The sequence below is a fragment of the Meriones unguiculatus genome, chromosome X (genome assembly GCF_030254825.1).
Source record: "Meriones unguiculatus strain TT.TT164.6M chromosome X, Bangor_MerUng_6.1, whole genome shotgun sequence".
Taxonomy (NCBI): domain Eukaryota; kingdom Metazoa; phylum Chordata; class Mammalia; order Rodentia; family Muridae; genus Meriones; species Meriones unguiculatus.
The window spans coordinates 31,090,323-31,116,751 of NC_083369.1; the positions used below are offsets into that span (position 1 = coordinate 31,090,323).

A 26,429-nucleotide genomic window follows, 5' to 3' on the forward strand; every position below is an offset into this window, starting at 1 on the left:
CAATACTTTGAGAAAAATTTAAAATCTTCCTGATAATTAACTAAAGCAATATAAACCATCATTCAAATAAATAACCTATACTGGTTTTTATTAAAAGATAATAAAGTTAATGGTCACAATGTCATAATTTTGAAGACAAATTCTGGGGTATTGGAAAGAAGAATATTAAATTAAACCTCATCCCAAATGTACATAAAGATGAATACATAAAATAAGCTGAGAAAAGAAAAATATATGAATCTTTTAAAATTGTTAAATTAACAGCCATATAGAAGATTATTATATTCTATAAGTTATGAATGAGAATGGAATAATTTTTATATCAAGTGAGGATTACTAAGCAAAAAATTGCCCCTTTATTATTTTTTTTGTTAGAAGAAACCATGACAAACCTTGCTCACTCTCAATAAAACTGTATCACATAGGCACTTGCTATTAATTTTTTAGGAAAACATCATCTAAAACTCCCTTAAATATTTCCTTCCATGTGAGCTTTGGTCCCAACTACCTTCTTACCTGTCCAAGCACAGACTCATACAGAGTACAAGAGAATGGTACCACTTTCTTGGGGAGGTATGTAGGGAGCCTTTCATACATGTAGACGCAGAGCATTAGCATCAGCACTGGATTTGGATCACAGAGGTCGATGGCCTAGGTTCATAAGAGAAAGATATAAGTTATAGGATGTACAGATAAAACAGGGAGTAAATGAAGTATAATAGTTATATAATGGCTTTAAAACATTCAAAAGTGTTTCTAATCAACAATGTAAATAAAATAAAGATATAAAAACAGAATTGTGTTCTTAAAGGTAAGACAGAGGGTGATCCAAGATAGCAGCGCCAACAAGACACTGTGTCTGATGAGTAGGACAGCAGTGACTGCACAGTGATCAACAGACAGAACTCTGGGACCTAAAACATCAGCAATTGTGTTTCCCAGGTGAGAGGAAACTACATGGTGTGGGAAACAATCGGTTTCAGGTGACCCCGTTAAACCCGGAAGAGTTCCCAGGTCCAAGCAGGCATTCCATTGCCAGCTCAGAGCCACATGCCTACATGCTCTGATCATCATCCCAGACTGAACTGTGGGCACCACAACACCAGAGATTGAGATTTCCAGTCAAAAGAAAACCCCATGGTGAAGAAAGCAATCAGGACTGACCTCAGATCACCCAGACAATCCGTGGAAAAGGTCTCAGGGTCTGGCGGCTCTCAGCCACTAGCACAGAGATGTGTCTGTGCACCCAACTCTGGCAGGCACTCAGCCACAAGCCCAGAGACCTGCCTGCTCTCCTGACTCACTGTTCCAGACAGAACTGTGGGCCCCAGGGCACTAGAGACTGGGTTTCTCTGTTGTGAGGAAACCCCATGATAGGGGAAACACCAGTCCAAATTCAAGGCACTCATAAACAATAAAGTCCTCAGGAAAAGATCCTGGGTTCCTGCTAGAGCCCAGTCACCAACATGGAACCTCTTGCCTGTGCCTACATGTTATACCCATCATCCCAGAAAGAGCTGTGGACCCCCAAACACCACAAACCACAGACTGGGGTCTCCGTGTCGGGAGGAAATCCCTCAGTATGGGAAATATCAGGTCCGACCTCAGGAAACCCAGCTCAGGAAAAGTTTCTGTGTTCCAGCAGTCTCCAGGCTCTAGCCTCCTTATGCACACATGAGTGATGTGCTTACCTGCCACTGATTCCTATTTGGGTACTGGGGCACAGAGCTCCAGTCTCAGACCTACAGAAGCCTGAAATCCATGGGATCATTCCCCAGATACTGCTACCAGGTAAAACCAGGTATCTCTAGCTAAAGTTACCAAACCGTGGGCCTCCCTCGTTCTTCAAAAGGGCTATGCCCAGAAAACACAGTGTAAGAGCAGCAGCAGTGGCTCACTTAATTCAGAGCAAGAAACCCAGCAGCAGGACAACTGTCTCCAGGACTTCTGCTGGTGAGAAGAGAGCCCCCAATACTACCAAAGACCCCAGTTACCCCTCAGGTCCATAGGCCTGAGGTGAGCTCTGGCAATTCCTGAGAAGCATCGGCCATTCAGTTACCATACCCCAAAAGCTGAGGAGGCCTCCTTCAGGAAAAATCATCTTCCTATAAAGGGGGATCCTCTCCAACCCAGGATTCCAGCAGGCACCATAAACTAACACTTGAGACAGCCCAGTGGGTAGAGGCCAGCATAAAAGCTCAACCAAACAATATGGAATCTCCAGAACCCAGTTATCCAGGAACAAGCAGCCCCAGACACCCTATCATAAGTGAAATTCAAGATGACCTTACATCTATGCTTATAAAAAGGATAATAAAGGAAACAAATAAAATGCTTAGAGAAATAGAGGAAGATAAAGTTAAACAGATTATGTCCACTTGTATAGAAACAGAGAAAGATGAAGACAAATAGATTATGGTGATCCATAAAGAAACACAAGAAGATGCAGCCAAACAGTTTGTGGCCTTCAGATAGGAAATAATTAAATCACTAAGAGAAATAAAAGAAACAGTTGAATGTTCAAACAAATAGGTGAAGGAATTGAAGGAAAAACAGAAAAATAGAGTCAGACAGGTGAAGAAAATCAACAAAATGGCTCAAGATATGAAGATAAAATTGGAAATATAAAAGAAAACACAGGGAAATCATGGACAGGAAGAACTTAGGCAATAAAATAGGAACTACAGAGGTAAGCATAACCAACAGACTACCAGAGATGGAAAAAGAATTGCAGGTGTGGAAGGTACAATGGAAGAAATTGATGCATCCATCAAAGAAAATGTTAAATTAAAAAAAAAAATTCCTGAGACAGACTGTCCAAGCAATTCAAGACAACATGAAAAGACAAAACCTAAGAATAATAGGAATAGAGGAAAAAGAAAATTTCCATCTCCAAGGCCCGGAAAATATTTTCAACAAAATCATAGAAGAAAATTTCCCTAATTTAAAGGAGAGACCTATAAGCATACAAGAGGCCTACAGAACACCTAATAAATTAGACCAAAAAAAATATACTCCCACCTAATAATCAAAACAGTAAATATACAGAACAAAGAAAAAAAATACTAAAAGGTGCAAAGGAAAAATGTCAAGTAACATAAAAAGGTAAACCCATCAGAATCACACCTGACTTCTCACAGAGACTATGAAAGCCAGAAGAGCCTGGGAGGATATCATATAGACCCTAAGAGAACACAGATATCAAACCAGGTTACTATACCCAGCAAAACTCTCAGTCTTCATAGATGAAGGAAACAAGATATTCAATGACAAAACAAATTTCAACAATACCTACCCACAAATCCAGCATTACAAAAGTACTGGAAGGAAAAATACAACTCAGGAAATCTAGCTACATTCAGGAAAACACAGAAAATAAATAACCTCACTACAGCAAAACTAAAAGTAACCAAGCACACAAACACACTAACACAACCAACAGTAAAATCAAAGCATCTAACAGCCACTGTCCATTAATCTCTCTCAACATCAATGGACTCAACTCTCAAAAAAAAAAAAAAAAACAAACAAACAAAAAAAAAAAACACAAACTAACAGAATGGGCATGTAAACAAGGCCCAACGTTCTGTTGCATACAAGAAAGACACCTAAGTCAGGCACTTACCTGAACACAGTAAAGACAATACACAGCAGGACTATGGACAACATCAAAATAAATGGAGAGAAATTTAAATCAATCTCACTGCAATCACGGACAAGGCAAGGCTGCCCAGTCTCTCCCTATCTCTTCAAGAGAAGTCCTTGCTAGAGCAATTAAAGACAATTAAGACAATTAAAGGAGATCACGGTGATTCAGTTCAGAAAGGAAGAAGTCAAAATATCATTCTTTACAGATGATATGATAGTATACATGAAAGACCCCAAAAATTCTACCAGGGAACTCCTACAGCTGATAAACACCTTCAGCAAAGTGGCTGGATACAAAATTAACTAAAAAAGAAAAATTCAGTTGCCCTGAGAAAGAAATAAGGGAAACTGAAACAATCAGACTAATTTTGTAACCTATATTTTCCAGTTTCAGACCCATGTTAATTAAAGTGCTAATTAAAGCCTCACAGTACTTTTCCAGAGAACAGAGGAATGTAACAGCCCCAGACTCTGGTCATCTGTGTGGGTAGAGATAAGGAAGTGAGCAAGCAAAGACCTCCACTAAGCAAAGAAGAATGACCAGATCTACGCTTGAGAGATATCATTGCCTAGCAATTAACCCAGATGGCCTCAGTTCTTCTCCTGAACAGCCCCTAACCTTTGACCAAAGCCCTGCAGGCTTGCTTTTCAGAGAAGATACAGGATGAGCTAATTGCCCTCCCACCTTTAACTGCAGCCACATCCACACTAGCAGGAAATTCCCAACATGACTTAAAGATCAGATATTCCCCAGGTGCCTTGGTCACAACTGACCAGACCTGAAAACCAACCAAATATTTTAAAAGTCAACTACCCTAGCCCTTCATCCAATTATGAATAGTCAGGACTGGGACCCCTGAGCTTCCCTGTGCCTCCTCCCTTAAAAACCCGAAGTTTTTGTCTCTGGCTGCCACTCTCTCTTTGCTGACTTGCAGACTGACCCCATTGCACATTGGATTGAGTAAACCTCTTGCATTTGCATCTATATAGCCTCCAAGAGTTTTCTTCAGTCGCCTCTCAGATATTTAGGCTCCTGCCAGGCCTAACAGACTGGTGCCAGGCTTAACAAAACAACACTGTTCACAATAGTAAAAATAAATAAATAAATAAAATAAAATAAAGTACTTTGGTGTAGCTAAACAAGCATATCAAAGACTCTTATGGGAAAAAAAAAATTAAAAAAAAAATCTTCCAGGCTCTGAAGAAAGAAATAGAAGAAATCAGAAGATGGACATATCTCCCATGCTCATGACTTGTCAGAATTACCATAATAAAAATGGCCATCTTACCAAAAACAATCTACAGATTCAATGCAATTCCCATCAAATTACCAACACAATTCTTTACATACTTTGAAAAAGAAATTCTCAACTTTATATGGAATAACAAAAAACTCAGAATTGCTAAAACAAACCAGTACAGTAAAAGATCTTCTGGAAGTATCTCCATCTCCCTGATCTCAAGCTTAACTATAGAGCAACAGTAATGAAAAACTACATGGTACTGGCATAGAAACAGACTGGTAGATGAATGTAATCTAACAGAAGATCCACAAACATAAAGATAGCATCTTTAACAAATGGTTATGGTCTAACTGGATATCTACATGTACAAAAATGCAAATAGACCAATATTTATCTCTGTGAACAAAACTAAAGTCCAAGTGGATCAAAGACCTCTTTACAAAACCATATACACTAAACCCGTTAGAAGAAAAAATAGGGAAGAGCCTTGAGCTCATTGGCACAGTAGACAACTTCCTGAACAAAACACTAACAGTACAGGCTCTAAGATTAACAATCTTCAGAACAAAATAATAGCCTACAGATTGGGAAAGGATCTTTATCAATATTTTTATATCTGACAGAAGTCTAATATACACAATATATAATGAATTCAAGAAGTTAAACAACAACAAATCAAGTAATCCAATTAAAAAATGGAGTACAAAGTTAAACAAAGAATTCTCAATGGAGGAATACCGAATAGCAGAGAAACACTTAAAGAACTGCTCAACATCCTTAGTCATCAGGGAAATGCAAATCAAAATGATACTGAGATTTCACCTTATACCCATCAGAATAGCTAAGATCAAAATCTCAAGTAACAATACATGCTGGAGAGGATGTGTAGAAAGGTGAATGCTCTACCATTGCTGTTGGGAATGTAAACTTGTACGACCACTTTGGAAATCAATCTGGTGCTTCCTCAAGACCTAGTTATACCACTCCTAGGCATATATCCAAAACATACTGAAGTACACAACACCAACATTTGCTCAACCATGTTAGTAGCAGCTATATTTGATATAGGCAGAATCTGCAAACAACCCAGATGTCTCTCAACTGGAGAATGGATACAGAAATTGTGGTACATTTATACAATGGAATTCTACTCAGCAATTAAAAACAAGGAAATCATGAAATTGGCAGGCAAATGGTGGAAATGAGAAAAGAACATTCTGCATGAGGTATACCAGAAGCAGAAAGACACACATGGCACATACTCACTTATAAGTGGGTGTTAGATATATAATATAGGATAAATATACTGAAATCTGTATACCTAAACAAACATGCTAAACAAAGAGGAAGACCCTGGGTAACATGATCAATCCTCATGAAGAAATTCTGAGCACAGTGGTCTTTTCTTAAACTGATACTCCAACCGTGGAGCATGCATGGGTTAAACTAGAACCCCTAGAATCCCTGCACAGATGTAGACCATAGCAGTTCAGTCTCCAAGTGGGTTCCCTAGTAAGGGGAACAGGGACTGTCTCTAACAAGAACTCAGTGGCTGACTCTTTGATCACCTCTGCCTGATGGGGGAGCAGCCTTACTAGGCCACAGAGGAAGACAATGCAACCAGTCCTGATGAGACTTGATAGGCTAGGATCAGAGGGAAGGGAACAAGGTCCTCAACTATCAGTGGACTTATGGAGTAGTATGGGAGGAGATGAGAGAGGAAAGGTGGGATTGGCAGGGGAAGAGAAAGGGGACTGCAGCTGGATACAATGTGAATAAACAGAAATTTATAAAAAATATAAATGAATTTTGAAAAAGAAAAAAAGTGTACAGAGCTAAACAGAAAATTCTCAATAGAGGATTATCAAATGACAGAGAAACACCTAAAGAAATGCTCAACAACGTTAGTGATCAGGTAAATGCAAATCAAAGTGACACTTAGATTTCTCCTTATACACCCTTCAGAAAGGCTAAGAAGAAAAACTAAGTGAGAACACATGCTGGAGAGGGTATACAGAAGGTATAACCCTCCTCCATTGTTGGTTGGAATGTAAACTTGGGCAACATCTTTGGAAATCAAACAAGTGCTTTCTCAGAAATTTAGGAATAGTGCTACCTCAAGATTCAGCTATACTAGGTGTAAATACTAGGCATATATCCAATATATGCTCAATTATATAACAAGGACATTTGTGCAACCATGTTCATGCAGCTTTATGTGTAATAGCCAGAAGCTGGAAACGATGCAGATGTCCCTTAATTTAGGAACGGATACAGAAATTTAAGTCTACTCAGCATTCAGTGGGCTGGGGGAGTGGCATAGGAAAGTAAGAGGGAGGGACGGTGGGATTGGAAGGGGATGAGGGAGGGTACTTTAGCTGGGATACAAAGTGAATAAACTGTAATTAATAAAAAAGTAACTGAACAGAACACCAACAGCACAGGCCATAAGATCAACAATCAGTAAATGGCCTCGAACTCGTGATCCTCCTGCCTCTGCCGCCTTCAGCAAATCCTACTGGTGTGTGCCACCACAATGGCTAAGATGAATAACTCAAGTGATAACACATGCTGGAAAGGTTGTGGAGAAAGTGTAACCCTCCTCCATTGCTGGTGGGTACAACCACTTTGGAAGTCAATCTGGTGCTTTCTCAGACAATTAGGAATAGTGCTTCCTCAAATGCAGCTACCACTCCTGGGCATATACCCAAAATTTGCTCAAGAACACAACAAGGACACTTGCTCAACCATGTTTGTAGAAGCTTTATTTGTAATAGCCAGAACCTGGAAGCAACCCAGATGTCCCTCAACGGAGGAATGGATACAGAAATTGTGGTATTTTTATACAATGGAATACTACTCAGCAATCAAAAATAAGGAAATCATGAAATTTGCAGGCAAATGGTGGGATTTAGAAAATATCATTCTGAGTGAGGTATCCCAGAAGGAGAAAGACACACATGGTATATACTCACTCAAATAATCCTATAAGATATGATAAACACAGTGAAATCTATGCACGAAAAGAAGATAAACAAGAAAGAAGACCTGGGGTAAGATGATCAGTCTTCACTAAGAAAGACAAATGGGAAGTGTATTGGACGTAGGAGAAAACAAGCAACAGGACAGGAGCCTACTGCAGAGGTCCCCTGAAAGACTCTACCTAGCACTGTATCAAAGCACCTCACACCCATCAGAATGACTAAGATCAAAAATCTGAGGGGGACAAAACATACTGGAGAAGTTGCGGATAAAAGGGAACACTCCTCCATTGCTGGTGGAAATGTAAACTTTTAAGACCACTTTGGAAATCAATCGTGCTCTCTCAGAAAATTAGAAATAGTGCTACCTCAAGATCCATCTATACCACTCCTGGGCATATTTCTGAAAGATGCTCAACCATACAACAAGGACATTTGCTCAACTATGTTCATAGCGGTTTTTTTCATAATAGCCAGAATCTGGAAACAACCTAGATGTCCCTCAACTGAAAAATGAATACAGAAATTGTGGCACATTTAAACAATGGGATACTACTCAGAAATCAAAAACAAGGAAACCATGAAATTTGAGGGCAAATGGCTGGATCTAGAAAAGATCCTCCTGAGTGAGGTAACCCAAAGGCAGAAAGACAAAATGGTATATGCTCACTTCTAAGTGGATATTAGCCATATAATATAGGATAAACATACTAAAATGCATAGTCCTAAAGAAGCTAAACAACAAGTAGTTGCCTAGGGAAGAGGCTTAATCCTCACTCAAAAGGGCAAAAAGGATAGACATCTGAAGTAGAAGAATACAGGGGACTGGACAGGAGCCTATTACAGAGGGCCTCTGAAAGACTCTACTGATCCGAGTATCATAGCAGATGCTGAGGCTGATACATATGTGCCCACCTTTCTAGAGGCTTGGGTTAATTGATCCACTCAGTTACAGACTGTGACCTCCAGCAGCATGACCCTGAATATATACTTTCTCATTGTAATTATATCGTTTCTCATTGGTGAAAAATTGGCTATCTCAATAACAAGAAATTATTAAAATATATGAAAGATACAATACCACAGGAAGATTTCAGGTTGTTCTGCACATTGCTATGTTCTTAACAAACTCAAGTGGATTTCCTGGGACTATGCTTCATGATCAGCAACTAGATGTGATGCTGCCTTTGTTCAAGATTAATTTAATATGCTAAAATGTTTAGGTTATAAAACGCTTTCATGCTAGAGAACAACCAGTTTTAGAAGGCTCCTGTGACATATTTCAGCCCTGTAGAGACTGCTGCTTATTCCCATCAGTTATTTCACCCTTTCATGTTCACTACAAATTTGGTCAATATGTCATTGGATAAGCAGTGGCTTATCCGAAAGACTGGTTTAATTTATAAAATGACAAGCAATGAGAAATATGCTGTGGATCTATTAGAAAATCTCCTCCTCCTCCTCCTCCTCCTCCTCCTCCTCCTCCTCCTCCTCCTCCTTCTCTTCTTCTTCTTATTCTTTTGTAAAAAGAGTATAAAAACAAGAAGTGGTATTTAGGTCTAAGTGTTTAAATAATGAACTTTGGTGAGAATACCAGCAAAACAACTGGAATTCTTAGGGTGCATGTTTGATGAATCAGCTTGCTAAGAATGACCGCAAACAATAAACCTGGAGAACTTTACTAAAATACTCAACAGCTGGCTCTAGAATTTTTGTTTGACTTTATCTCACTCAAAATGCTGAAATTTCTTATTTTAATATAACTTTATGTTCATCAGCTTTCTGTGATAAGACTAAACATCTATGAAAGAAAAAGCTAGCAAAAATTTAGTGACAAAGCTACCCTAATTGTTCATCTTTACTGTCATAATTAAGTGTTTAGTTATATACAACCTTGCACACATTTTATTAGACTTAACTCTGTGTTCTTCTTAATGGACACTGAACAATTATAGTAATTTTGACTCAAATACAAATCATAGATCTATTTCTATTTTATAAATCATATATAAATATCACACATACACACAGAGAAATACAGAGGGAGGGAGAAAGGTAGGGAGAGAGAGAAAAATAATGAGAGAGAAAGAGAGAAATTGGCTAGTAGGATTCCAACAGAAGGTATGACTTAAGAACAGCAACTTGTTCAACTGATTTTTCATCTATAATAAAAACGCAATGAATAAATACAAAATCAATAACTAATTCCAGGGATTAATTTCATAGGATCAAAATGTGCTCTAGTATAAGCACCAAAAATAATTCGTTACTGGTTTGTTAACTTGACAGGCCCATTTTGAAACATGCCTTCTAAATTATTAAATTAGTGCTTATACAGAGTTATGCATTGAAACAAGGTGGAAAAAAAGGCATAGTAGCTGCAGCTCTTCATTCCTCTATTCATCACAATTACACTACATTTTTATCTAGAAAACATTTAATTTTTAAAATCATTTTTTTTCTATGCAAGGAAATCAATAACTTGCTTAAACATATCTAATGAAAACATACAATATGAGTGAATTAAAATGGATAATTAACTAAATTCCTTAAGGGCAGACAGTTCTAGTGAATCCCAACAACACTCTCAAGAACTAGCTTAATTACCAAATATTCCATATAAATTTTGCTGGGCTCCTTATCAGAATATCTCCTTGTCTCTTTAAATCTAATTCTACAGTTTTCTCTCTAATGTGGGAGTCAACTGCATATCTTGTGTAAGCATCTTGGGATATACATTTGCTATTATGAATTGCTACCATCTATGAAAAATAAGTATGATTTGGCCACCTCTATACCTTTTGAAGGGTCCGTCTGAAGTTATTCAAGGAGGTTTAACTTTTTGTGGAATTGATATGAACTATAAAAATTAGATAGCTACCATTCTTATAGTTTATTCTGAAAAAATTACCATTGCAAAATAATTCTCTGACATGAATATTTACAATTGTTCCTTATAGGTCTACCAATAAAAATGAATGTAATTAGCAGACCTGCTATAAAATGACTTTGGTAAGCAAATAACTTTAACACAAGGAAAAAAAAAGAAATTCTGAAATTAATTTTTTCAGTGACCATGCATGTTGGGATAACATCATTAATCTTTCTGGATCAAAAAATGGAAAATACAGGGTTGGTTATCATGATTCTTCTCCTCTGGATGGTCAACAGTTTTCAAAGCAACTTAATTTCTCCAATCATCAGAATACTATATTTATTATTATAAAATGTTAGCCAATGTTGTGATAGTTCAAGGCCTTTATTTCTATAATTCCAATGGCCAATACCTAACTTAATTCTGCTATTATGTCCAATATTCCAATATATGACTGTGCTTATATTTCGAATACAGAACTCCAAGTAGGCACATCTATATACAAAATAAAATTATCAGTGGGTATTTTTCCCATAATTTCTCTTTCTAGTTGGTTCATACCAACTAGACAAACAAATACCTCTAAACAAACAAATACTGTCTTTTTTAATAATCCAAATCCAACTGAATCATCTAAGACATCCAATATTTATAATGTTTTAGGTAAAACAGATTTGATCACAGTGATGTCTTCCTTTATCTGAATTATTTTAGCATTTATCTATCTCTATTGATATTTAGTATATAAGACTAATATCTTGTAATAGGCATATATTTTGCTAATCAAAGTTATCTACATACTTCATTAAGTCACAAATTGTGTATTTTGTCTACCAGTACCTGAAAGTAACAGGGAGTACATCACATACTAAGAATATAACATGTTTTCATTATTGTCAGTGAAAACTTTGGCTAAAATGTCAAATAGAATTTTTATTTGTAGGTCAATTTACATTTATAGCTATACATACATGCATATGTTCTTCTAAAACCAAAGTATTTTTTTTCATTTCAAATGGCAGTAATATGCATAATAACATATAATTACTTAAATTTTAGATAACCAGAGCATTTATTGAGAATAAAATTTGAATTTCCATAGTTCAATCCATGAAAATATGATTCAATTTAAATTTAAAGTGTATGAGTGCAGGGATATTATAAATGAGAAAATTAATCAATTACATAAACTTTGAAAGGTATCTGTGATTAAAGGTACTCACCTGTATGTTTAAATCAAAGCCAATTTCACAAAAACTATTTATAATAATCAAGCAATTGTGCAAATACTGCTCGGGATATTTTGGTCGTGTATACATATTTATAAGATAAGACTCAATCTGGAAATTAAAGCAAAGAGAGCTTTAATTAATCGAATAATAACAGGTGAGTGTAGATTTCCTTGGTAGGATCATTTGGATTTTAGCATCTGAAACAAAATATTGCAGCTAGAACTTAAAAATAAACAAAAAGGTAATAGCATTCATGTTTCTGAGTCAGAATTAAGGTATTTAAAAAGACAGCTTACAGGAAATAAACTTCAAAACTAAGTCACTAACTTTTCTCAGACTGAAGACTACCATTGGACAACGAAATAACTCTTACCAAAAATGGACAATATGCTGCTAGCTGTGTAGCAAAAACAAGGCCATCAAAAAGGTCTGCTTCAAAATTCACTATCCATCTCTCAGAAGGAACACCTATTTTGAATGAAAGAAAAGAAATATAATAATATTTTAATTATTGAAATATATTTTACAGCAATTTGAAAAAAACAAAGAAAGATATATTTTAATTTTATACTAAAACCATAATTTTAAACTATGATTTTCATGAATAATAGGTATGATGGTTATCTTTGGCAACCTAATACAACTAGAGTTACCTGGGAACAGTCTCAACAAGGGACTGTCTACACTGTATTGGCTATGAGAATATGTATGCAAGTGGTACTATCTTAATTATATTAACTGAAGTAGAAACAACTGGTCAGTTATGGCAGACAGTAATCTCTCGGTAGAATGCTGAACTGTGTTTAAGTGGGAAAAGGGAGCAAGTTATATTTGTACTCATTTCTCTCAGATCTTGGCTACAGAAGTAATGTGAGTTGCTGTTTGAAGCTCCCAAGTTGACTTCCCTACAATATAAACTGTAACTCACTATTATAAGCTGACATAAATCTTCTTTATCTCTAAGTTGCTTTTAGTCAAAGTATTCTATCATAGCAACAAAAATAAAACAAAAGCACTATGAAATATCTCCATACAACTTGAAACCAACTGCAGGTTAGATCTTACTGGTACATGAGCAACTCTGAAAAACACCACTTTACATACTAATAAATCAGAAATCTCACTTTTTGCAATTACACAACTTTCACTTTTCCAAAGCTTGAAGTATAACTGCCAAATAAAATTATATTCTATTCATGTAAAATGAATGTGGTAATTTGGTTTATATGTACCTCCTACAATAATCTCCTAAAAAATCAAGCTAATTGGGAACTTTGCATATTTATCATTGTATGTGTATATGGTTTATGGTATTTGATAAAAGTACTTCTCCTAATTTGGAAGCCAGGTTTTTTTTTCTGTTATTTTTTTAAATATTAGTTACTTTATTAACTTTGTATCCCAGCTGTATCCCACACCCTCATTCGCTCCCAATCCCAACTTCACTCCCTCATCTCCCTGCCTCTTTCCAAGTCCACTGATAGGGGAAGACCTTCTCCCCTTTCATCTGACCCTGGTTTATAAGGTATCTTCAGGACTGGCTGCCAAGTCCTCCTCTGTGGCCTAGTATGGCTGCTCCTACTTCGGCGGGGTGGGGAGGTCAAAGAGCCAGCCATTGAGTTCATGTCAGAAATAGTCCCTGTTTCCTTACTAAGGTACCCACTTGGATACTGAGCTACCATGGGCTACATCCAATCAGAGGTTCTAGGTTATATCCATACATGGTCATTGGTTGGAAAAACAGTCTCATAAAAGACCCCTGTGCCCAGATATATTTGGTCTTTGTGGAGCTCCTTTTTTCTCCAGGTCATACTGACTCCTCCATCTTTCATAATATTCCCTGCACTCTGCCCAAAGTTTGGTTATGAGTCCCAGTATCTGCTTTGATACACTGCTAGATAGAGAATTTCAGAGGCCCTCTGCAGTAGTCTCCTGTCATGTTCCTTGTTTTCTCCTACATCCCATTTGTCTATCTAAGGGAGGATTGATAATATTACCCAATGTCTTATTTCTTGTTTATCTTCTTTAGGTGTAGAGATTTCAGTATGTTTATCATATCTTATAGGTCTATATAAGTGAGTATATACCATGTGTGTCTTTCTCCTTCTGAGATACCTCAATCAGAATGATCTTTTCTGGATCCCACCATGTGGCATCAAATTTCATGATTTCCTTGTTTTTAATTGCTGAGTAGTATTCCATTGTGTAAAAATACCACAATTTCTGTAACTATTCCTCCGTTCATGGTTGTTTCCAAGTTCTGGCTATTACAAATAAAGCTGCTACAAACATGGTTGAGCAAATATCCTTGTTGTGAACTTGAGCATATTTTGGATATATGCCTAGGAGTAGCATAGCTGGATCTTGAGGAAACACTATTCTTAATTATCTGAGAAAGCAACCGATTGATTTCCAAAGTGGTTATACCAGTTTACATTCCCACCATCAATGGAAGACAGTTCCCCTTTCTCCAAAACCTCTCCATCATGCATTGTCACTTGAGTTTGATTTTAAATATTTTGATGTATGTAAGGTGAAATCTCAGGGTCGATTGAAATGCATCTCTCTGATGGCTAAGGACGTTGAGCATTTCTTTCTTTTTTTTTTAAGGGAGTAATATTTTATTTTGCCTTACACTTTAAAGGATGTAATCCATCACATGGTAGAAATTATAGTGATATTAGTGAAGTTTATCTGATCTTATTTGCTTCTGGGACTGATGTGCTATGCCCAAATCTTTTTTTTTTATTAATTACACTTTATTCATTTTGTATCCCCCCATAAGCCCTTCCCTCCTCCCCTCCCGAATCCACCCTCCCTCCCCTTTCTGCATGCATGCCACTCCCCAAGTCCACTGATAGGGGAGGTTCTCCTTTACTTTCTGATCTTAGTCTATCAGTTCTCATCAAAAGTGGCTGAATTGTCCTCTACTGTGGCCTGGTAAGGCTGCTCCCCCCTCAGGGGGAGGTGGTCAAAGAGCAGGCCAATCAGATTACGTCAGAGACAGTCCCTCTGTAAGTGTTTCTCTGCCATTCTATATTCCTCTACGGAGACTTTTCTATTTAGCTCTGTACTCCATTTTTTAATTGGATTGCTTGATTTGATGTTTTTTTAACTTCTTTAGTTCTTTATATATTCTGTATATCAGCCCTCTGTCAGATATAGGGTTAGTGAAGATATTTTCCCACTCTGTAGGCTGTCATTTTGTTCTGATGACAGTGTCTTTTGCTTTACAGATGCTTTTCAGTTTCAGGAGGTCCCATTTATTGATTGATGCTCTTAGAGCCTGTGCTGTTGGTGTTCTGTTTAGGAAGTTGTCTCCTGTGCCAATGAGTTCTAGGCCCTTCCCCACTTTTTCTTCTAACCGATTTAGAGTATCTGGTTTTATGTTGAGGTGTTTGATCCACTTGGAATTTAGTTTTGAGCAGGGTGATAAATATAGATCTATTTTTATTTTTCTGCATGTAGTCATCCAGTTGGACCAGCACCATTTGTTGAAGATGCTGTCTTTTTTCTATTGAATGGTTTTGGCTTCTTTGTGAAAATTCAAGTATTCCATACGTGTGTGGGTATATTTCTGGGTCTTCTCTTCGGTTCCATTGATCCTCCTTTCTGTTTCTATGTCAATACCATGTGGGTTTTATTACTATTGCTTTCTAGTGCAACTTGAGGTCAGGGATGGAGATACCTCCAGACGATCTGTTGTTCAGGATCATTTTGGAAAATGTGGATTTTTTTGTTTCTCCATATGAAGCTGAGAATCTTTCTTTCAAAGTCTGTAACATATTGTGTTAGTATTTTGATGGGAATTGCATACAATCTGTAGATTGCTTTTGGCAGGATGGCCATTTTCACTGTGTTAATCCTACCAATCCATAAGCACGAGAGATCTTTCCATCTTCTGATATCTTCTTCATTTTCTTTCTTCGGAGACTTAAAGTTTTTTGGTTTTTTTTGTTTTTTTGTTTGTTTGTTTGTTTGTTTTCAAACAGGTCTTTCACTTGCTTGGTTTGAGTCACACCAAGGTACTTTATGTTATTAGTGGGTATTGTGAAGGATGTTGTTTCCCTGATTTCTTTCTTGGCCCATTTGTCTTTGGTATACAGGAGGGCTTCTGATTTTTTTGAGTTGATTTTGTACCCAGCCCCTTTGCTGAAGGTGTTTATCATTTGAAAGAATTTTCTGATTGAATTTTTTGAGATCGCTCATGTATACTATCATATCATCTGTGAATAATAATATTTGACTTCTTCCTTTCTGATTTGTATCCCCTTGAACTCCTTTACTTGTCTTATTGCTTTAGCTAGGATTTCAAGTACCATGTTGAAGAGATATGGAGAGAGTGGGTAGCCTTTTCTTGTCCCTGATTTCAGTATTGATTTAAGTATCTCTCCACTGAGTTTGATGTTGCCTATAGGCTTGCATTTATATTGCCTTTACTATGTTTAGGTATGTGTCTTCTATCCCTGATCTCTCCAAGACTTTAAACATGAATGGGTGTTAGATTTTGTCAAATGTTTTGTTGGCATCTAAGGAGATGATCATGTGGTTTTTTCCTTTCAGTTTGTTTATGTGGTGGATTACATTGATGGATTTCCGTATGTGGAACCACCCTTGCATGCCTGGGATGAAGTTTATTTGGTCATGGTGGATGATATCTTTTATGTGTTCTTGGATTTGATTTGCATGTATTTTATTGAGTATTTTTGCATCAATGTTCATAAAAGAGATAAGTCTAAAGTTCTCTTTTTCGGTTGGGTCTTTGTGTGGTTTAGGTATCAAGGTGACTATGGCTTCATAGAATGAGTTTGGTAATGTTCCTTCTGCTTTTATTTTGTGGAATTGTTTGGAGAGGATTGGAGTTAGGACTTCTTTGAAGGTCTGGTAGAATTTTGAGCTGAAACCATCTGGCCCAGTGCTTTTTTTGGAAGGTAGAGTCTTGATGACTGCTTCATTTTTCTTGGGGGATAGAAGAGTATTCAATCTTTCTACCTGATCTTGACTTAATTTTGGTACATGGAATCTATCAAGGAAATTGTTCATTTCTTTTAGATTTTCTAATTTTGTGGCATATAGGCTTTTATAGTATGACCTAATGATTGTTTGGAATTCCTTAGTGTGTGTTGTTATGTCCCCCTTTTCATTTCTGATTTTGCCAATTTGAATAGTTTTTTTTTTTTTTTTTTTTTTTTTTCTGCCTTGTAGTTAGTTTGGCTAAGGATTTGTCTATCTTGTTGATTTTCTCAAAGAAACAGCGCTTGGTTTCATTGATTCTTTGAATAGTTTTATTTGTTTCTAGTTGATTGATTTCAGCCCTGAGTTTGATTATTTCCAGCTTTCTGCTCGTCTTGGGAGTATCTGTTTCTTTTTTTCCCCCTAGGGTTTTCAGTTGGGCCATTAATTGGCTTGTATGTGATGTTACAAATTTATTCTTGAAGGCACTTATGCTGTGAATTTTCCTCTGAGCACTGTTTTAATTGTGTCCCATAAATTTGGGTATGTTATGACTTCATTTTAATTGAATTCTAGGAAGTCTTTAATTTCTTTCTTTATTTCTTCCTTAACCCAGCTGTCATTGAGCAGCAAGTTGTTCAGTTTCCATGTGCATTTAAGCTTTTTGTTATTTCCATTGTTGTTGAGGTCCAGCTTTAGTCGATGGTGGTCAGATAGAATACAAGGGATTATTTCAGTCTTCTTGTATCTGTTGAGGCTTGCTTTGTGACCAACTATATGGTTTATTTTGAAGAAGGTTCCATGAGGTGCTGAAAAGAAGGTATACTCTTTTGAGTTTGGGTGAAAAGTTTTGTAGACATCTATTAGGTCCATTTGAGTAAGGGCCTCTGTAAGTGCCTTTATTTCCCTATTTGGTTTCTCTCTAGATGATCTGTCCCTTGATAAGAGTGGGGTTTGGAAGTCTCCCACTATTAAGGTGTTAGGATCAATTTGTTATGTAAGATTTATTAATGTTTCATTTATGAATGTAGGTACTCTTGTATTTAGGACATAGATGTTCAGAATTGTGATGTCCTCTTGGTGGGTTTTTCCTTGATGAGAATGTAGTACCCCTCCTCATTTTTTGATTAATTTTGGTTGAAAATCTATTTTATTAGATATTAGGATAGCTACCCCAGGTTGTTTTCTGGGTCCATTTTCATGAAAAAACAGATTTTCTCTGAGGTGGTGTTTATCTTTGCTGCATAGGTGTGTTTTTTTGCATTTGCATGCAGCAGAATGTTGGCTCCTGTTTCTGCACCAAATCTGTTAGTATGTGTCCTTTGATTGGTTAGTTGAATCCTTTGATGTTGCTAGAGAACAGTGACCAATGAACATTAGTTTCTTTTATTGTGGAGTTGGTGGACTTACTGTGAATCATTGCATTTTTTCTTTTAATTTTAGTTGTGAAATTATCTCTATTCTATATTTTCTTGGGTATAGTTGTTTTTGTTTGATTGGAGTTTTCCTTCTAGTATATTCGGTAGGTTTGGTTTGCTGTGTAGATATTGCTTAAATTTAGTTTTGTCATGAAATATTTTTTCTCCGTCTATGTTGGTTGAAAGCTTTGCTGGTATAGTAGTCTTGGTTGGGATCTTTGGTCTCTTAAAGTCTGCATGACACCTGCCCAAGCCCTTCTGACTTTCACAGTTTCTGATGAGAACTCCAGTGTGCTTTTGATAGATCTACCTTTATATGTTACTTGGTCTTTTTTCCTTGCTGCTTTTAATATCTTTTCTTTGTTCTGTAGATTTAGGGTTTTGACTATGATGTGACATGAGGAGTTTCTTTTCTGATCTAGTATATTTGGTGTTCCATAGGTTTCTTGTATGTTTATGGACATCTATTTGTTTAGGTTGGGAAAATTTTCTTCTATGATTTTCTTGAAAATATTTTCTGAACCTTGGAGCTTAGAATATTCTTTTTCATCAATTCCTATTATTCTCAACTTTTGCCTTTCCATGGTGTCTGATTTCTTGGATATTTTTTGTTTGGAACTTTTCTGATTTTACCTTTTCTTTGAGAGAAGTATCAATTTCTATTAGTGTACCTTCAGTACCAGATATTCTCTCTTCTATCTCTTATATTCTGTTGGTGATGCTTACCTTTGGGTTTCTGATCTTTTCTTTAAGTTCTCCAGCTCCAGGGTTTTCTCAGTTTGTGTTTTCTTTATTGGTTCTAATTCTGTTTTCATGACTTGCACCATTTCCTTCATCTGTTTGAATGTGGATTCTTGTCTCTCTATGACAGTCTCTATTGTTTCGTTCATTTCCTCTCCATATGCCACTAATTTTGTCTCTACTTGTTCCTCTATTTGTTTGGATGTATTTGCCTGTGTTTTTGAGAATTTTGTTCATTTCCTCTTTCTTTGCCTCCACCTAGTGGCCAAATCTTTGATAGATTTGTTCATTTTCTCTTTAACTGTCTGTATTTGTATGGCTATTGCTCTGAGAGAATTGTTTGTTTCCACTTATGTGCCTCAAATAATTGGTTAATCATAACTTGAAGTCATTTTTCTGTGTTTCCAATGAATTTGAGTATCCATCAATTTTGGGGGTTGCTGGTGAAGCCATTATGTCCTGATTTATGTTGGATGTGTTCTTTCACTAGCCTCTGGCCATTGCCTTATCAGTAAACTTCCTGTTTGTTCCTGGATTCTGCAGTTCAGACTGGTACTGTCTTTCTCTGGTGTCTGGAGAATTTTTCAGGAAGTTGAGAGATGTCCTGTTGTTTCAGCATGTGTGTTGGTGTTTCAGCTGAACCTGTGGGAGGAAAGTCCGGGGGTGCAGAAGCACAAATGCAAGCAAGTGTGTACATGGAAGTGTGCATGGAAGTGTGCCTTGAGGGATAGAGTGATAGAAAATGTTGAACCCTTGAGTATGTGGGAGGGGCTTTGCCTTGTAGACATCTAAAGGGTTACTTGTGCATGGTAGATGTAGCAGGCGCTCGTGATAATTGTGGCACAATTTCCTTATGCAAATTCCATGAATACCTCAGTGGCATACAGGCTACTGGTATTCAGCTGTCTGAGCTCCCAGCATTAATTTGCCTGAACTCCACTGTTGGACCTGCAATGCAGGTGCTTCAATGTTTCAAGAGTCCCCCTGTTTCCCACAATGGGTGTGTGGGTGGGAGGGCTCTGATGTCTACCTGCTAGTGTAGAAGGACCCTGGATCTGGGGCTTTGCAGGTACTTAAGGGTGCACTCACTCTCAAGCAGGTCACATCAGCAAGGATCAGTGTATCTGGGCTCTCTACTCTCTGTTTTGGACCTGCTTAGTCATATGCAGGAGAACTGAAGAGCTTTGCCAGCTCAGTGCTGCTGCAACCACCAGGTTAGGAAGGTTTTTCAATAAAAGTAATTTGCTTTTATTTATTATTATATGAACCGTATGCAGTGTTATATTTGCTCTGATAATAGTAACTTGCTAGACACTGACAGTAACAATGGATAAATCAATTAGTGATAGAGATAAATTTCATTCACTGGACATCAAATTATCCTGAAGGATTTTATCTGTCAGTGTCTAGCATTTATTTCATGCTCACTAATGTCTCTAGAAATTCTCAGTGAAATGTAATCCTGACAAGTTGTAGCCATTAATGGACTCCTTAATGCAACAATTTAAGGCATAGACAATTTCGTACAGTTCCAGGAGATGCAGTACAGCACAGCAAGAAAGGAATGATAGCAGAAAGAGGTGGTGGTTCATCATACTGCATTTGTAGTCCAAAAACAGACAACAATGACTACTAGTTCTCACTATGCCTTTTTGTCATAGTCCATAGAATGGTGATACAAGATGCTTTTTTCCCTACCTTAATTAAACTAATCTACATAATTCTTCAAAGCTGTGTCCACAAACATATTCCCTAGATGATTTTAGTCTCTGTCAAGCTGACAATCAATAGCAAACATCATATCTCCAACTCTTGCCAACTTGTCACAGAGTCATAATTACATTTAAGTCATTATCATCTACTTTTTTACTCCAAGTTACATAATTGTTTTATATTACAAAATGTATTCAGACCAACATAAGATATAACTAGTTTTTAACATCTAACAATTTTCAAATGTGTAAGGATCAAGTTTCTTCTGAGATTCAGGCAGTCTCTTAAATATGAGCTCTGTAGTAACCTAAGCTTTATCTTTAGTCTCATGCAATAACTTCTCAAGGCCTCCAGTTAAGCCTTCTAACCTTTCCGTATATTGCCCATTCTCAGTAGCTCTCAGAAAGCATGGAGCAAGACTAAATGAACCTTTCAACGTTCATCCTTACTAAGACAGTGCAACAAAGAGAATAGTGCTGATTTCTGTGCTAATTAGAGATATCACCTGCTCCCCCACTGGACTACAATGCCATAGGCCATTGTACGTCTTCCGGTGACCTTGAGGGAACATTTCCCAAGACAATTGCATTTGAAAAGAAAATTCTGTCACAGGGATTCTCAATTCAGACTTTCTTCCAATGAAGTTGAGTTTTCTCAAATCTTTTCTCAAAAAATTCATAGAAGGAATTTTGTTCTCTGGGCATCTTTCCTATTTCCTACATTTAAACTTAATTATGATTTTTTCCTTCACCCAACATCAAAAGTTGGTCTCTATGAGCTTCATGCTTTCTTGTTGCTGTATACTTGGCTATTACTAGATAGCAAACAACCCAACATTTTACTGGTTTCAATATACATCTAAAAGAATATAACCTGGTTATTACATCATTTTTTTCCTGAGAGTAGCTTCACCTCCATGAATTTTCCCTGCAATTGGCACATTCAGTGGAGTTTAAGAAAAACTAAGGTTTTGTCTTGCTTTTTTAAGTGTAGAAGTTTTTTTTTGTTTTGTTTTGTTTTGTTTTTGTACCAGCAGAAAACACTTGCACAAGTGTGGTTTTGCTTGTTTCTTTGTTTTCCCAATACATCATAACTTTGGAATTGTTTTGGTAAAAAGCTAAGTTGTCCAACAACAGCAAGCATGGACTGGTGCTGCTCATAAATGCCTTTGGGTAAAGAGAGGAGGAAGTGCTTCCAAGAACAATGTTAAGAAGAGGTAAAAACCTAAACAACAAAGAGGACCCTAGGGACTATGCTTAATCCTCATTCAGAAGGGCAAACAAGATAGACATCGGAAGTAGAATACAAGGAACAGAACAAGAGCCTTCCAAAGGGACCTCTGAAAAACTCTACCCACCTGGATATCAAAGGAGATACTGAGACTTATAGCCATACTTTGAGCAAAGCGCCAAGATACCTATGGAAGTAGATGGAGATAAAAGGCCTGGATGGGAAAGGAATTCCACAAAGAGGAAAACAGAGCCAAAAAACCTGGGCCCAGGTAGACCTGAAGAGTCTGATACTCCAACCAAGAATCATTCATGGAAAGGACTTCAAAGGAAGCCCATAAGTTGCTCAGTTTCCAAGTGGGTTCCCTATTAAGGGGTACAGGGCCTATCTCTGCTATGGATATAGTTGAACAAATGTCCTTATTCAATGGTAAAGCATCTTTTTGGGTATATGTCTAGGAGTGGTATAGCTGGACATTGAGGTAGCACTATTCCTAATTTTTTTTTCAGAAAGTGACAGATTGATTTCCAAAGTGGTTGTACATGGTTACATTCCTACCAGCAATAGAGGAGGGTTCACATTTCTCCATAACCATTCTAGCATCATCCCTTGACATTTTGGTCTTAGCCATTCTAATATATGTGAGGAGAAATCACATGGTGTTTTTGATTTGCATTTCCCAAATGACTAAGGTTAGTGAACATTTATTTAAGTGTTTCTCTTCCATTCCATATTCCTCTGTTGAGAATTCTCTGTTTATCTCTTCACCCCGTTTTTAATTGTATTACTTGTACCTGCAGGAAACACTGGTACAAATGTGGTTTCATTTGTTTCTTTGTTTTCCCAATCGATCATAACTTTGGAATAGCTTTGGTAGAAAGTAACTTGTCAAACAACAGCAACCGTGGATTGATACTGCTTAAGAATGGCTTTGGGTAAGGATAGGAGGAAGTGCTTGATTTTTTTTTATATGATTTATGATTAATTCTCAGTAAAACTGATATAGAAAGACCTGAAGGGGACAGAATCTCCAAAAGGAAAGCAACAAAACCAAGAAATCTAGGCCCAGGGTTTTTTCTGAGCATGATACTCTAACCAAGGACCATTCATGGATATAACCTAGAACCCCTGCTCAGTTGTATCCCAAGGCAGCTCATTATGCATGTGGATTCCCTAATAAGGGGAACAGGGAATCTCTCTGACATGAGTTTAGTGGATGGCTCTTTGATCACCTCCTCCTGAGGAAGAGCAGCCTTACCAGGCCAGAGAAGGAGACCATGCAGCCAGTCCTGATGAGATCTGATAGGCTAGGGTCAGATGAAAGGAGAAACTCCCCTATCATTGGACTTGGAGAGGGGCATGTAAGAGAGGAGAGATGGGAGAGAATGAGGGAGGAGGCTACATCTGGGTTACAAAGTGAATAAATTATAATTAATATAAAAATAAAAATTCGAGTTAAAAAAGAATGGCTTTTGGTAAAGAAAGGATAAAGTGCTTTGTTTTATTATATGATTTAATAATTTATTCTCAGTAAAACTGCTAAACATATTTTGAAATTATCTCAAATAGAATTAATTTACCAGTTTATTATTCATTACATTAAATGAACTAATTTTTTGTGGCATTAAATGATTCAATTTGGTTTTAATAGCCATGGCACATTTTCATAATACTCTTTTGTTATAATATTTTACTTCATATGACAGCCTGGTATTTATCTCACAAAAATTAAAAAAATATCCATAAATGATTTATTTTAAATGTTTAATATTGTTTAATTCATAACAGCAACAAAATATATACAACACAAATTTCTATCAAAAGTTTATAGAGGAAATATATACATAAGTTACACACACATATACATATGTGTATAGAGTAGCAATGAAAAATGCTAAGAATTTAAAAACAGAGGAGATGGGTATAAGGGAATGTTTGGAGAGAAGGAAGGAAAAGAGCAAATGATGTAAATATGATACAATCTCAAACAACAAAAATTTAATATTAAAGAAGAGTGTACTTTCAATGAAGCCCACATTATACAGTAGGGAGCCAGGATTCAAGCATGGACTCCTAGTAGCAGAGACCATAGAGACTGAAGAGGACATCATCTAACTGGCCTACTCTTCTAGTAAAGAGGTGAGAACACCAAAGAGCCTACAAAACTTTAAACAAAAACACTCTGCCTAACAGATATACAGGGATGAAGATAGAACAGATCAAGACAGAGACTGAGGGAATGCCCAAAGGATGCCTGGCCCAACCAAAGACGCACCCTATCAGAGAGTGCTAATCCTGACACTATGAAGGCCGCTCTGCTAATATTGCAGACAGGATCCTCTCAGAGGTACTCTGAGAGTCTCTATCCAGCAGTGCCTTAAACACAAATGCTGAGACTCACAGCCAAACACTGGGCAATGCATAGGAAGTTTTGGGGAATAGAGGGAGGAAAGAAAGAAAAAACAAGATACAGAAGTGATAGGAACTCCACAAGAAAAACAATAGAGTGAAATAGATAGGGCCAGAGCAGAGAGGGGTTTGCAGAGACTGAAGCATCAACCAAGGATTATGCATGAACTGGACCACAACGCTGTAGCCGATGGGAGGCATAGGCTTCAAGTGTGTACTCAAGTAAGGGAAATGGTGACTGCATAGAACAAGGATTCACTTGTCAGGTTTTAGATCACCTTCCCCTGGAGGGACTGCCTTGGCAATCAACAGGGGAAAAGGACATTTTCATTACTGGTGTAACTTGATGAGTTAATATGGATGAGAAAGGGCGCTCCCATTTTCTGAGGAAAAAGAGAGAAGAATGATACTGGGAGAGGAGGAGGGGAAAAGGCTACAAGGATGTAAAGTGAATAAAATAAATAAATGAGAAATATCCTGAACAGAACACCAACAGCACAGGCTCTAAGAGCAACAATCAATAAATGGGACCTCATGAAACTGAAAAGCTTCTGTAAAGCAAAGGACACTGTCCTCAAAAAAAAAAACAAAAAAAAAAAAAAAAACGAATGCCTACAGATTGGGAAAGAATCTCTACCAACCCTTTATCTGACAGAGGGCTAACATCCATTATATATAAAGAAATAAAGAAGCTGAAAAGCAACAAACCAAGTAATCCAATGGAAAAATGGAGAACAGAGTTAAACAGAGAATTCTCGATAGAGGAATATTGAATGGCAGAGAAACAAAGAATGCTCAACATCATTAGCCATTAAGGAAATGCAAATCAAAATGACATTGAGATTTCACCTTACACCCACCAGAATGACCAAGATCAAAAATTCAAGTGACAACACATGCCAGAGAGGCTGTGGAAAAAGGGGAACCCTCCTCCACTGCTGGTGGGAATGTAAACTTGTACAACCACTTTGGAAAGCAATCTGGCACATTCTCAGACAACTAGGAATAGTGGTTCTTCAAGATACAGCCATACCACTCCTGGGCATATATCCAAAAGAGGCTCAAGTACACAGTAAGGACATTTGCTCAACCATGTTTGTAAGCAGCTTTATTTGTAATAGCTAGAAGCTGGAAACAAGCCAGATGCCCCTCAACTAAAGAATGAATACAGAAAGTGTGGTATATCTACACAATGGAATATTACTCAGCAATAAAAAACAAGAAAATCAGTGGGGCAAGATGGCGGCGCCAAGAGGACTCTCATTCTGAGCAGCAGCACAGCAGGATCGGCACAGTGACCATCCATCAGAACTCTCGGCCATAAAACACAAGTGATTGTGTTTCCCAGGTAAGAGGATACCCCACGGTGGGGGATTCAATCAGCGTTAACTCACCCCACTAAACTGCGGAAGAGATCCCAGTTCTGCCAGCTGCTTGGTCGCCAGCCTAGAGCCACACGCCAGCTTGATCTGCTCACTGTCCCAGACTGAACTGTGGACCCAAAACATCACAGACTAGATTTTCCAGTCGAGAGAAAACCCCATGGAGCAGGAAACGATTGGGACTGACCTTAGGTCACCAAGACATCACCTGGAAAAGACTCGGGTTGTGTGGGCAACCCTGGAGCCAGCCCAGAGCCAGAACCGGGGACCCAGGCCCTGCACAAAGCCCTGCCTGCGCACCTGATTCACCGCCTCAGATAAAACTGTGGGCCCCAGGGGACCAAAGACTGAGTTTCATTGTTGGGTGCAAACCCACAGGGAGGGAAACAGCTGGTCTGATCTCAAAACAATCAGCTGATACAACCACTCCAAAAAGGTCTTGAGAAAATTACCCAGTTTAGGCAGACGCCCAGGCTCCCAAAGGCCAGAAAGGCAGAGCCACAGGCAGGCCTTCTTTGCCTGTGGGTTCTACTCGCCACCCAAGACAGAACGGCGGTCACCAAAGCAAAGACAGGAGGAAACCCCACAGCAGGGGGGGTCATC

General features: G+C 37.6%; 1 protein-coding gene across 1 annotated transcript in view; it reads right to left on the reverse strand.

Moving 5' to 3' along the window:
- The window catches only part of LOC110542726 (cilia and flagella-associated protein 47-like), a 554,711-nt gene that overhangs the window by 315,581 nt on the left and 212,701 nt on the right, over positions 1-26,429 (reverse strand). The window contains exons 35-37 of the mRNA XM_060375216.1: positions 12,354-12,448; positions 11,972-12,088; positions 517-651 (exon numbers count right to left, since the gene is read on the reverse strand). Coding sequence (XP_060231199.1) covers positions 517-651; positions 11,972-12,088; positions 12,354-12,448 — 347 coding nt within the window. The remainder of the gene's footprint in view (positions 1-516; positions 652-11,971; positions 12,089-12,353; positions 12,449-26,429) is intronic.